Here is a 12,776-nt window from a genome sequence, read left to right as displayed (position 1 = left end):
ACTACTAATAGGCTATTGCTGTATTACCATGCTCGTTGATCTGACGTAGACGTTGTTTTTCAGATGGCAGTTTCCGTCATTTGGCACCACTATGCCTGCCAATTTGCTATCTAGAGCAAGATGAGATGTCTGATCTGTCATCACCAGCAGCAATCTTTTAGCTTCTTTTCGCCATCCAATGTGACTCTTAAAATAAACATGTAATTAGATCTTGTACAATAACATAGACCTTTACTATGGTCTTCATTTCAAGTAAACATTAAATTTAAAACATTAAGTCAGGCTAGAATGATGTGCATAAATTCAATGCTGTTTCATAAATAGTATTAACTTTTATTTGTATATCCTCTTTCACAGCCGTTTGACCACACTACTCCTGGCTAGAGACTTCTGGTGTTCCACAGAGGAAGAACAAGCCAGGTTTATGAAGTACAGACTGTCCACTGTGATGTGAGTAGGACAACAAGCTATTTCTGTTTTTTCCTTGGAGAGTAGTGAGTGAAAAGAGCAGCCCCTTTGGAAATGATTTTCCAAGTGCAGAAGTTATTCTTTCCCTTTTATCTTTTCCTATTTATAACCCTCTCCTAATTTAGCCCCTCTGTCCTGAACACATACCAAAATGAATAATACTGGTGACGAATAACAGATAGGAGAAGAATGTATTCTTCTATGCTATGTTTTCACTCCATAAATCAAAGAGAAAAATCCTAAATTCTTGGAGAATTTTTCATCTGAGCAAATATTCAATAATGTGAAACTTCTTACCTCACAGACAGCTGCCTGAAGCATAGCATCAAAACCTCCTTCAGGTGTATCTATATTTCCAGAGATCTTCTGTCTGTGAACTGCTTTTTCAAACTCAGTGATGTTCTCCGTCAAAGACAGCACATGGATATACCCATGGGGAGGCATACAGTCTAAGTTGTAGTCACTATATGGGTATAGAAGAAATGCAAATTCTGTTTTACTATGCGTCCTTCAAAGATCCAAAATACTACTCATAGTCATAGTAAAAGTGTGTGGTTGATGTGAGAAGGGAATACCTTTTTTTTTTTTTTTTGCCAAGAAAATTTTATTAGAGAAAATCTGTATTCTATAAAATCAGAGAAAAGCTCAATATTGGTGAATATTTCTTTGCATGTAGGAATATAATGCCTTGGTTGTCAAAACATAAAGAAGATTAAACATGTTTCTTTAATATAGGACACCTAAGGGCTTTTATTATGCTAATATGCACTGTTAATTTTTAAGAGGAGATGAGAATTACAGTGATTTCGTATCACATTTGCCCATGGAACAGCTGAAAAACACTTTTTGGGAAATGTTTTTAGGAATTCAGTTAAAATATTATACTACTGTTCGATATTTTAAAATATTTTGCTAATTTTAAAGTGATGCTTGGTGTAGGATTATTGATGAATGGTCAAAATTCATTAAAATTGTTTTGAGAATCCCATAATGTCCCCAAAGGTGAGGATCATCCCTCAGGTGCATTTGTATTCGGGGAGAAGGTGTGTGAAGCTCCATGTGAGAGGCATCAGTCTTGTTCCTCTACAACAGAAAGCAGAGTTGTTTTGGTAAATTAGAGTACATACTGTAAATGATCTGGGCAATTCATGAAAGTAGGAAAGAAGATGATAAAATGAAATGTTTTGTTAAGGAAGAACTGAACACATTTATATTTCTCTCTGAAAATTCAACAGGCTAAGTATCGTGTGAGAAATTCATGTTTTAAAGGTCTGTTTTCCTTTCGTAGTAGGGAATATGCTGTTCCAAAATGATAAGAAAAAGGGCTCTTTCTAGCAAAAAAATTCTCATCTTTTGACCTACCTACCCTCCATGTGCTAGCTGAGTCTTCTTTGAAATCACATCATAAGCAATGTAATTATAAACAGTCACAATACAGTAATGGAAATATAGATGCAATACTGGCAAAATAAGTACTTTAAATTTGATAAACCTTAATTCGGCAAATTTGGAGCAATCAAAAAAGGAATACAGAAATTTCAAAGAGGTATTTTATATATATATATGTGGTAGCCTGATTATTGGAGGTTTATCCAAGATTACTAATATTATTTGTGTTTTTTGTAATAGAAACTAAGTGAATGATATTTGAAGAAATATAAAGTAAAAAGCCACCCTTCAGTCTCAGAAGTTTTCAGATAGGAACATACTTCTTCTATACATATTTTCATTTATCATTTAATTAAAACAAAAATATAAAATTTAGTAAGTCTTTGATTTAAAAACAAAATGAAGTTTTATAAGATCTTAAATTTGTTTAGCATTAGGAAGTCCACATCAAATATTAGATACCTGCATTGATTATGAATTCTTTCTGGATGGATACTAATGTATGGTGAAACTGTTTTATCAACGTATGAGCCAAATCCAAGGCGGAAGTCATGGGAGAAAAATGCCATTTTTCTAGATAAATCATTTCCAACTGAATTTAATTTTTCAATATTATTGTGCATTGATGCTGAGACATCAACCAGATAATAAAGATCCACAGGATATTTCTTCAGAGGATGAATTTTCAGCATAAAATTAGCTTCAGCTCCTAGTTCAAAGAAAGGCAAACATAGTATAGTATTCATTTTAAACATCTCAGGTTAAGCTATCAATACGTCAGTCACATTTTAGGTGTAGAACAATTATCACAAATTTGTGCATAATGAATGAAATTGGGAATATTCCAGAATAATTTCAAGGCAGTTTGGAAACCGTACCATCCCAGACATACCAATGTCTTAGTCTCCAACTTCTACAATGCATTTCTCATAATTCTATAGGGCAGATAGAGATAATAGCAAATAGACCAGCTCAACATAAATGTAATAGGGAATATATTTATCACCATATGAACCTGTATTTCTAGTGTCTAGTAAAGCACAGCACAAATGGCAAGCAGCATTCTATCATAAGAGAGAGTAGGTGTCTGTGTTTGTTTTCAGGTTGCTTTTAGATATGAAGACAGCCAGAAAGGTATTCTAAGAAAATTTACCCCTTACTGGATGCAGGTGTAGATTCATTCTTTTGGGTTAAGGCATATTTACATATGAGATATGAAAACTCTGGTACTGAGAAGTACATTAAGCTATTCAAAATAATTCCTACCTCATCATGAGTTACTTGATTAGATTCTCCCCAATGGTTAGTTGTAAGAAGAAATGAGACAGTGGTCTGAAGAATGATACGCAGCAGTGCCACATTGAGGACCTAGACAATGTAGGGGACAGCATTTGTCCAATGCATAATGGGTGCATGATAAACATATGTTGAAGAGGGATCACAGGGGCAAAGAAACTGGATGAGTAGAGAGGGTCACCATAAGGAGAATTGCTGGAGCCTCCAAAAGACAAACTGTCTTTGCAATACAGTTTTATTTAGTTTTCTGTCCATTATCAAGTGATACAAGGATCTGGTACCCTACAGAGTTAGTACTTCTGTATTTAACTTTTTAAAGTACATGATGAAAAGTTATCAATTTAAATACAGGAAGTTTGTGAATTTTACTTTTTTAAATAATAAAGCAAATGCTTGTAAGTCATTAATTATTTGTACATGGGGAATATTTTGAGTGGAAAAAAGTTTTTAATAAATACCAATTTGTATACATAATTGGTAGCCTGATCTACTTATTAAAGGAATCTTACAATTTATCAAATCATATTTTCAGTCTTAATATGATTAAAAATAGCAATATTTTTAAACTTACTTCACAAATCAAATGTTCTTCAGCCAGATTATGGAATGTATTAAAAATAGTAAGGTTTTTTGGTTTGTAATATTAATTATGGGAAAAAGGGGCTATTTACTTATTCCTAATTTGCCTTTAAATGCAGGAAACTTCTTTATTATAACATTCTTGGATTTTCAGCCCAAGAGTTTGGGAGGAGAAATTGGGCTTGCATAGCCCAGCCCAGTCAACTCTTTCACTCCTTTTTTTTAGGAGCTGGGCTGCCTCCAGTGAACATATATTTGGCTCTGCTTTCCAAGTATCTGGTGAAAAATCTTGCCCATGTGGAAGTGTCCTGCAATTTGGGTAGAGAAGTTTAATTCAGAAGAATGATAGAATCTGGTAGACAGGGCTGGATCGATGAGAAATAGAAATGGAGCATATTGGGGAGTGTGGTTCATGTGGAGGAGCTTGAATTTTAATGTGTGGGTCAGCATTTAATTTTTAATTTTTTTAAAGTTGTGTAGTTGTTTTTTAACTGTTGACTTGGACATATGGCTGAAGGCATTAGGAACTGGCCACATGGTATTTTCATCTTGATGGATCATTATAGTTTATGGTGGCTCTGTCTAAAGATGAATGGCTGCCTATTTTTATAGTCATCGAAAAATGTACCAGATATTCAGCGTATTGTGTGAGTTGTTATATTATTGGTTGGTTATCTCAGCCAACAGGCAGAGTCTACATAGCATCAACAAAAGCACAGGCCTTGGAGGCCTGAGCTATTCAGGGAGCTCCAGTAAAATGCTAGCCACACAGGGGCCTTCAGCACATGTCAGCTGCTCATAGCCTAGCAAGCGAATCCTAGTCTCACTGGCCTCAGCAAAGAAGAGGGCTTTTAGGAAGCCTTGCCAAATGGCCATGGTTAGAGGATGCAGGCTGCTGTAGCTTGATTTTGATTACATAGATGCTGGCGTTAGCACATGTACCTGGGTCAGTTGAAGACCTCAGCGTGGGCTGACACCTCAGTAAGACAAGTTTTCACTAAAGGAAAAAGGAGAATCTTTCTGTACACTGGCCTTTTACTCATCGCTGGAGAGAATGATAATCGCTACTTTTAAACTGCAAGGCCCTTGAGTTTCCTAAAAGGTTCTAGCTTTAAGTAGTAAGCTTAAGGTGGGCAGCCCTACATAGGCTGACCCCAAACCCCACTCTGCTTGTTAAGGAGGAAGCTGAAGGGGCCAAGCTTAGATTACCACATTTTGCCCTTGAGCCTGAGACACTCCCCACATTATGCTCTCAGGTTGGCTTTGGATTGGATAATTATATATGATGGAGAAACCTTCTCTTGGAGGTAGTAGAAATACCTTTTCATGGGAACATGGATACCATGTCCCTGGATAAAATCGCCATTCACTTCCTACTGGGGTGCCACCAACACTGGGCTCAAAGGGAAGATGACATTAAAGAGGTTTTGAATATATCAAATGAGAAAGAAACACATCTAAAAATAAGACAATATCTGCGGCCATCACCACTGTGATATAAATTCCAGCAGCAATGTCTTAAATGCTACTCTGAAAGAGGAGCTATGTGGGGGTGGATTCTTTTAGTGGGTAAGAGCTACTAAGTGCAGTGATCCATATAAAATATTTACCACAGGGCTTCCCTGGTGGCGCAGTGGTTGAGAATCTGCCTGCCAATGCAGGGGACACGGGTTTGAGCCCTGGTCTGGGAAGATCCCACATGCCGCAGAGCAACTAGGCCCGTGAGCCACAACTACTGAGCCTGCGCGTCTGGAGCCTGTGCTCCGCAACAAGAGAGGCCGCGATAGTGAGAGGCCCGTGCACCGCGATGAAGAGTGGCCCCCACTTGCCCCAACTAGGGAAAGCCCTCGTGCAGAAACGAAGACCCAACACAGCCAAAAATAAATAAATAAATAAATAAATTTAAAGTCCAAATTTAAAAAAATAAAATAAAATAAAATAAAAAAATAAAAAAAAATATTTACCACAGTATTTGGTACACAGTAAATATATAGACATTAGTAATTATTACCATTAGTATTACTAGATTCTAACATTAGATCTGTTCTAATGTTGGAACAGATGATAGATAGAACCATTCTATCCAACATTAGATAGAACTGTTCTATCTAACATTAGATAGAACAACATTAGGATAAGAACTGTTTATTCATCTCTGAAGCCTCTGGGTTTGGTACATGCATAGCCACTCATAAATGTTCTTTAAACGATATTTGAAGAATATTTTGATACAGCATTTCAAAAGGCCCATATATATACCACAGTAAGAAGCTAATATTTATAACTTCTTTCCCATAGTTTAGGGAGATCTTAAATAGTTTCTCTCTATAAGAGGAAAAGAGTATCATCTGGCCCCAAAATATTTATGCCACCACTTACATTATCTCCAGGAAAGCTTCATTCTCATAATTTGAGATTCTAAAGGCTCAAACCCTATTCCTTTGATTAACTTTAAAGCCAAGAAAAGAGTCTGTGACATAGAATAAGAAAGAGGACTTGGAGGAAAGTTGAGACCTACTTAGAGCTATTGCCAATATTGGTTTGAATAGACCAAAAAACTAAAGTTGTTCGAATGAGTTTTAAATCACTCAAATAATGGCGTGAGCATCTCTGAAGAGCTGGCTACAACAAACATGACTGGATATTAAGAAAAGATAACTAAGAAATATTCTGCATAAGATGAAACTGAAAAACCATAAGAAAATGTGGAGAACTGTAGCAGGAAGAAATAGCTGCCAATTCCTATTCATTATCCTTGAGCAGGGGAAGGAGAAGGCCCAAGAATAAGACCAGTTTGAAACAGCAAGGTACAGACTCCAGCACATTTCTGGATTTCTGTGTGGGATAAAATGGGGGATATGTGCCAGGTGTTGAGGAGGAAAAATGCATGACTATATATTTTTAGGTTTTTTGAAAAAAGTTTTGAATTCAAGAAGAATACCTGAAAAATCTTACATTTTAAATTAAGCTACACTAAAGAACTTTTTTTCTTTACAGTATTGAAATGAATCAAGTTTGAAACCTTTTCTTCAATTAGTGAAGTACAAATTATACTAATCCTTGTCATATACATTATATTACTTCTGAAACAGAAATCAAGAATTATCTTCTCTCACCTATCTTCCTAAAGATTTCATTTCATTTCACTGTTCTCAGGGGACATAAACTAGGATTAGTAGCCTATTTCTGTTATTATTTTGCCATAAAATTGATAGGTAAAAATTTTACAAAGTATAGTTTAAGAAGTGAAAAGTAAAAGAAAATATCTTTTTAAAATCTCATTTAAAATATTCAATTATATACATATTTTATATAGCCCTAACTTTCCTTTAAAAACTTAGTATATGATGTAATAGAAATATTTTTATTTTTAAAAATAAAAACTTTTTAAAATCCTTAATAAATGCTACATTGAAGGTCATGAATTTTCATCAGGTAAGAATAAAGTGATTATCTATAAATAAATCTAATAAATCAAAATTAAAATTAGGGAATAAATGTATCTTACACTTAGGTATTCATTATACCAGACCCTCAACTCTTATATATGTGTTAGGGTGCAAAGGACTTTTACATTGTAAGGAATGAGGTTCCTATATATCTGGAGTTGGTAAAATACAGCTTTATATATTATATGCCAAAGCTGGCATGTCTTTGATGCCACGATGCACTTTTAGATGAACTTATTAAATCTATTTTAATAATTATTTGCTATATATGCATATTATAAAAATATAGTTGTCATAGCTATATTGGAAAGATAACATACACATTAGACAGTTACACTATTTTCACACAGAAATTCATGAGGATTGGGGAATTGACTAAAATCAAACCCTGTAATGATTGACATAGACATTAAGCATTTGTCTTTTGATTCTCCTACTCCCATGATCTCATTCATACTACCTTCACTTACTACCTCATGTTGACATCTCCAGCTTCTCTATCTCCAACCCTATCTCTCCTCAGAACTCCAGCCTCTAACGGATAAGTCACTACATTAACTCAAGATGTCTGTTTGAACTCAGACTCACCCCCTCCACAAAGAGCAGCCTTTCCACCTCACCTAGATGCTCGAGCCAGAGCCCAGGTGTTCCCATACTCATCAATCACCAATTCCTGGGGATGAAACCTCCGGATTATCTCTCAAGTCTGGCCATTTTTCTCCTGCCTTGTTACCATTACTGCCATTGCTTATCTACAGCACTGAAATAACTTCCCAACTTTTGAACTGTTAATTTATAGTCTCAGGAGGATTCAGCCACCATTATGTCTACAGAAGAGAACAGACTAAATTCATTTAAGTGTATAAATTTAAAAGTAACATACCAGTATAAAAAAATGCTCCTTGTAATTTTCAAATCTCAAGTATTTAAAAAAGAGCAAGACATTTTTAAAGGCTATTAGTCATATTTTTTAGAGGTAAATAATATATGATAAGCCTCATCTGTTAGCTGTTGAAAATTAATATTCAATGAGAAAAATAAGCAAATTTGTATGGAGGGGCAAATCACACACAAAATGGAGAGATAAAGATAGTTGATAAGCTTAAGAAAAATGTTCAAGCTTTCTAGTAATAGGAAAAAGACAAAAGAAAACAGCTAATGGACTAGTTACACTTAACAAATTGAAGAGATTAAAAAGAATGAGAATGGGCGAGGTTGACTCTTGAAAGCCTAACTGGACATGAATTTTTCTTGTGAATAATCTGGTAATATACATGACCTAGTAAATCTATTCCTAGGAATGTATCCTAAATATATATGTTGTTATATATATGGAGAGATAGATAGATAGAAATAGATAGATACATGTATAATGAGTATCACTGAAGATTTGTTTAAACAAACTGCATTTAAATTTGATTGGGACTGTCTTACATTTATTGATTCACTTAGATTTTGTTACGTGACTAGAATATATTTATAGAAAACTGTTATTTTTATAATATTGTTTTCCTATCCAGGAACATAAAATTCTTCTGCATCTATTCATACTGTGTTTTACGTAGCACAATAGACTCTACATTTTTTTTTCTTTTTTCTCTACATATTTTTTAGAAAGTTAATCACTAAGCAGTTTACATTTTAGGTTGCTGCTTTGAAATGATCCCTTTTTAAGTTATATTTAATACTATATAGGAAATTCATTGATTTTTGAATATTTAAAAAATTTCCTGCCATGGCCTTTTATTTTTAATTTTAATAGTTAGTTTTCGTTGATTTGCCTGGATTTCCAGGTAGACATATAATGATAATTTTGCTTTATCTTTTCAAAATGTTGATAACTCATATTCGGTTTTCTTGTCTGATTGCTTTTATGTAAAACTTTCAAAAGGATTTTAATACATATTAAAGAAGTAGTCTTCAATTTTGGTTTGGGCAGGAATGGATACTAAATTTTTATTGTATGATTTTGGGCATCTATTGAGATAACAATATATATTTTTCTTCTTTTGGCAAACTAAGATGATAAAAATACATTAATTTTAAGACAATCAACTACCCTAGGTTAAATCTACTTGTATGGTGACATTGCTTTTACTATCACATGCAGTTTAATTTGATTTCTTAAAATGTTATTAGGGATTTGATACTAGAGTTATAAGCTTGTAAAAATTGAGTAGCTTCTATGCCTTCTCTAAAACCATGGAAGAGTTTATGTAGCATAGGGATAATGTGTTCCTTAAATGTTTAGGGGAACATGAAATCATTTCTTCCCATGAAAACATTTAGACCTAATGTTTTTAGGGGGAGTTTCTTTTATAATTTTCTTAACTTCTTATATCTTTATTAGGTTTCTTAGGGGTTTCCCTCTTCTTGAGTCAATTTTAGTCATGTATATTTTCCTAGAAAATTATCTTTATTATCACAATTTATATATATTACCACATTTAATACATTTAACCATTTTTAATATTTTCTTAAAGTTTTTTTTTACCCAATATTTGTTTCTCTGGTTATGGTCTGTATAATCAGGTCATTTGCTTTTTGTCCTTTTTTCTTAATTAGCTTTGCCAACAATTTGTCTATTTCATTGGGCTTTACAAATAACCAGATTTTGGATTTATACGTTCATTTTACTTTTTTATTTCTATCTTGCATTTCATTTTGTTTTTTTTCTTAACTTATGAATTTCTTCCTCTTGTTTTCCTTATGGTTATTTTGTTTTTGTTGTTCCTATACCTTTATCTGGATGCTTCATTCTTCTTTAATAATAAAAGCATTTAAAGTTTTGAATTATCCTGAGAGCAACTTTGAACACATCCCATTATGTTATAATGTGTGTTGTTATTATTGTTATTATTAAATAGTCTATGACTAGAGTTTTGATTTATTCTTGGAGATAGAATTTATTTAGGAAAAGCTTTTCTTTGTTTCTCTATTATTTAATATTTGTTTATCCTCTTGTATTGATTTTAAATTTTATTGCGAGGTGTTCAGAGATGTTGGCCTATAAAAAGTTTCACTTTTTGGAGTTCAGTTTTCTTGTATAAAATGTAATTAATTTCTAAAAATATTTCATGGCCTTTGAAAACATTATTTTATATATCAAGGATTATGGATTGAATTTTGTCCCCTCCCTGCCTCCCACCCCCCAGCCAAATTTCTATGTTGAAGCCCTAACTCACAATGTGATGGTGTTTGGAGATGGAGCCTTTGGGAGATGACTAAATATAGATGAGGTCGTGAGGGTGGGGTCCTCATGGTGGATTCAGTGCCCTTATATGTAGAGACAACAGAGAGCTCCTTTTCTGTCTGTCTGTCATTCTCTCTCCCTCTCCAGAAACCGAATCTGCCAGCACCTTGATCTTAGATTTCCTAGCTCCTAGAACTTTGAGAAAATAAATTTCTGTTGTTTAAGCCACTTAGTGTATGGTATTTTGCTATGGCAGCAATAGAAGGTGGCAAGTGTCATAATCTTACCAACCTAGTTATTTTAATTTTTGTGTATCCCTTTCCAGCTGTCACTCATTTATGTCCATACTGGGCTGTATAATTGTTGGATATGGTGAAGTGCACAGTTTTAATTGGAAGCTGGGAATATGCCTAGGGCCAAGAAAGAAATGGATTTCGTTATTTTGGTAATCCAAGAGTCTGGGAAAAATAGCTCAGCTTTGGAACTGGGAAGTCATATGTCGATAATGGATATTCAAAAGTTTAATGACAGGACAAGACCACCCAAAATGAAATAATGATGGCTTGAAGGCAATTGCATACCACTTAAAACTAAATGTATCTAGTTGAGTGATGCATATCTTTGTACCTGAACTTATCTTGCCATATGTAGTTAGTTCATTGGGATTCTCTGGCACTGGAGAAAATGAATAATTTCCAGTGGCCTGCTACATGTGCAATACAGTGGTGTGGAAGGATAAGTATAAGAGAAGTATTGGAGGAAAAGTGTATGTTACTCTCAGGGGCCAAAGCATCTCAAGTTAATTATGATAATTATGAATTATAGTTTTCTGTTTAAAAGCTTATCACTAAGGCTCTAAGACTTAGCTTAATTCACATCTCTTACTAATTAATCAACTAACAAATTCAGCAAACACTTATGGAGTGCTTACTACATGCCAGCACTCTGTTAGGCATTGGAGAAACAGAGTGGAATAAAACATGTTCTCTTTCTTCCAGAGCTGGCAGTGGCATAGGAACACAATTATAGTACAATGTGATCAAGTTTGGAAACACATAATTATAATATAGTGTGGTCAGGTTTGCAGAGAGTGTCCGAGGCCACACAGCTAGCTATAGTGATAAGAAAGACTAGAATTCTGATTTCTTGATTCTGAGCCCACTCTTATTTCTACTGCAGCAATACTGCCTGCCATAAAATATTAAATATGAGCAAATAAAGCTAGATATAATTTCAAATTAAGAATCATCATTGATTTATTTGAAAATAACCATACCTTGACGTAGCTGAATCAGCACTTCTCCTGGTGTCACCTGGGTATTGATTTCATTTTCACTTGGTGTTACATGCACAGATGGGTATTCTATCAAATCAATTGAGCAGCCTTTGTTTATTAAATTGGAAACAATATCACAACGTTCATTCTTTGATCCACCTGAAATGAAATCCTGTTTAAAAGAAGGAAAATCACTGATGTTTTTAGTGCATATCATCTCAGTTACAACCAAAGAAAACCACATAACAAACACTGCAAAGAAGCCATCTTCCGATATTGTACAAATTATACAACTATTAAGAATAGCTGCATGTTTCCAATAAGAATACTGGCAAATTTGTCTTAAATAAAGCTTTAATTTCTAAATCTTATTTTGAAAGAAGAAAATGAATATTAAAAAGGAGATTTAAACTAAGTCCTTTAAATACTGTTAACTGATCACTATAAAATTATACCAACTTAATTCTTCCTAAATATTTTACTTTGGAAATACTGCTCCAAAAGAAAATTTAGCCAAAATAGACCATTCAGTGTGGTTCCACATGTAAGCTTCAGTTCTCAAAGAACCCAACTGGTATGTTTACTATATACTATTATGTTTGGAATGTCAGAGCAAGTCCTTAGAAATCACATGCCTCATTAGGTACTGAAAATTCATAAAAGAATGAATTGGAAATCTATATTTCTTAGACTAAAAATTCTCCGACTTCTTATACACGTAACAGCCTGTAATTCAGTAAACCAAGGAAGATGCTCATAATGAGGCTGGGAGATATAAAAGTGCAGCTCAAATTCTCCTGATTTTGAACAGAATCTTGAACTTTCATTACCATTCAGCACTGGTTAGTTGATGGTAATCCAATAGCCATCCAGTAAACTTGGAATTAATGGAGCAAGCTTAAAATATAATTTGTCTTGACTGAGAAAGATTTGATGTTTTTATTTTTGAATGTAACCATTTAGGTTTTTTCCTAAGAACAGGAAATGTATTGAAAAGTATAGAAATATAGTTTATTATATATAGTGTTGGCCTGAATTATTTGGGATATTTGCTTACATATTGCCTGGATATTTGCTTAGTGATCTTCCTGGATGTGGCTATTTTGATCTGGCATTCAGTCATTCC

At 33.9% G+C, this 12,776-nt stretch overlaps 2 protein-coding genes across 4 annotated transcripts in view; one reads left to right on the top strand and one right to left on the bottom strand.

The window, feature by feature from the left end:
- Nucleotides 1-12,776, bottom strand: part of ITGB8 (integrin subunit beta 8) — a 96,441-nt gene that overhangs the window by 43,632 nt on the left and 40,033 nt on the right. For all 3 annotated transcript variants that reach the window (XM_007183918.3, XM_057549856.1, XM_007183921.2), the window contains 4 exons: nucleotides 11,651-11,822; nucleotides 2,320-2,566; nucleotides 766-931; nucleotides 28-186 (listed from right to left, as the gene is read on the bottom strand). In XM_007183918.3, coding sequence (XP_007183980.1) covers nucleotides 28-186; nucleotides 766-931; nucleotides 2,320-2,566; nucleotides 11,651-11,822 — 744 coding nt within the window. The remainder of the gene's footprint in view (nucleotides 1-27; nucleotides 187-765; nucleotides 932-2,319; nucleotides 2,567-11,650; nucleotides 11,823-12,776) is intronic.
- The window catches only part of MACC1 (MET transcriptional regulator MACC1), a 265,107-nt gene continuing 252,736 nt past the window's right edge, over nucleotides 406-12,776 (top strand). Inside the window, 1 exon segment of the mRNA XM_007183917.2 lies at nucleotides 406-450. The gene's annotated coding sequence lies outside the window, so the exon portion shown is untranslated.

Source organism: Balaenoptera acutorostrata, chromosome 7, assembly GCF_949987535.1.
Source record: "Balaenoptera acutorostrata chromosome 7, mBalAcu1.1, whole genome shotgun sequence".
In the NCBI taxonomy this organism is placed as follows: domain Eukaryota; kingdom Metazoa; phylum Chordata; class Mammalia; order Artiodactyla; family Balaenopteridae; genus Balaenoptera; species Balaenoptera acutorostrata.
Note: the sequence above shows the minus strand (reverse complement) of the source record. Positions and strands in the feature narration are given on the sequence as shown.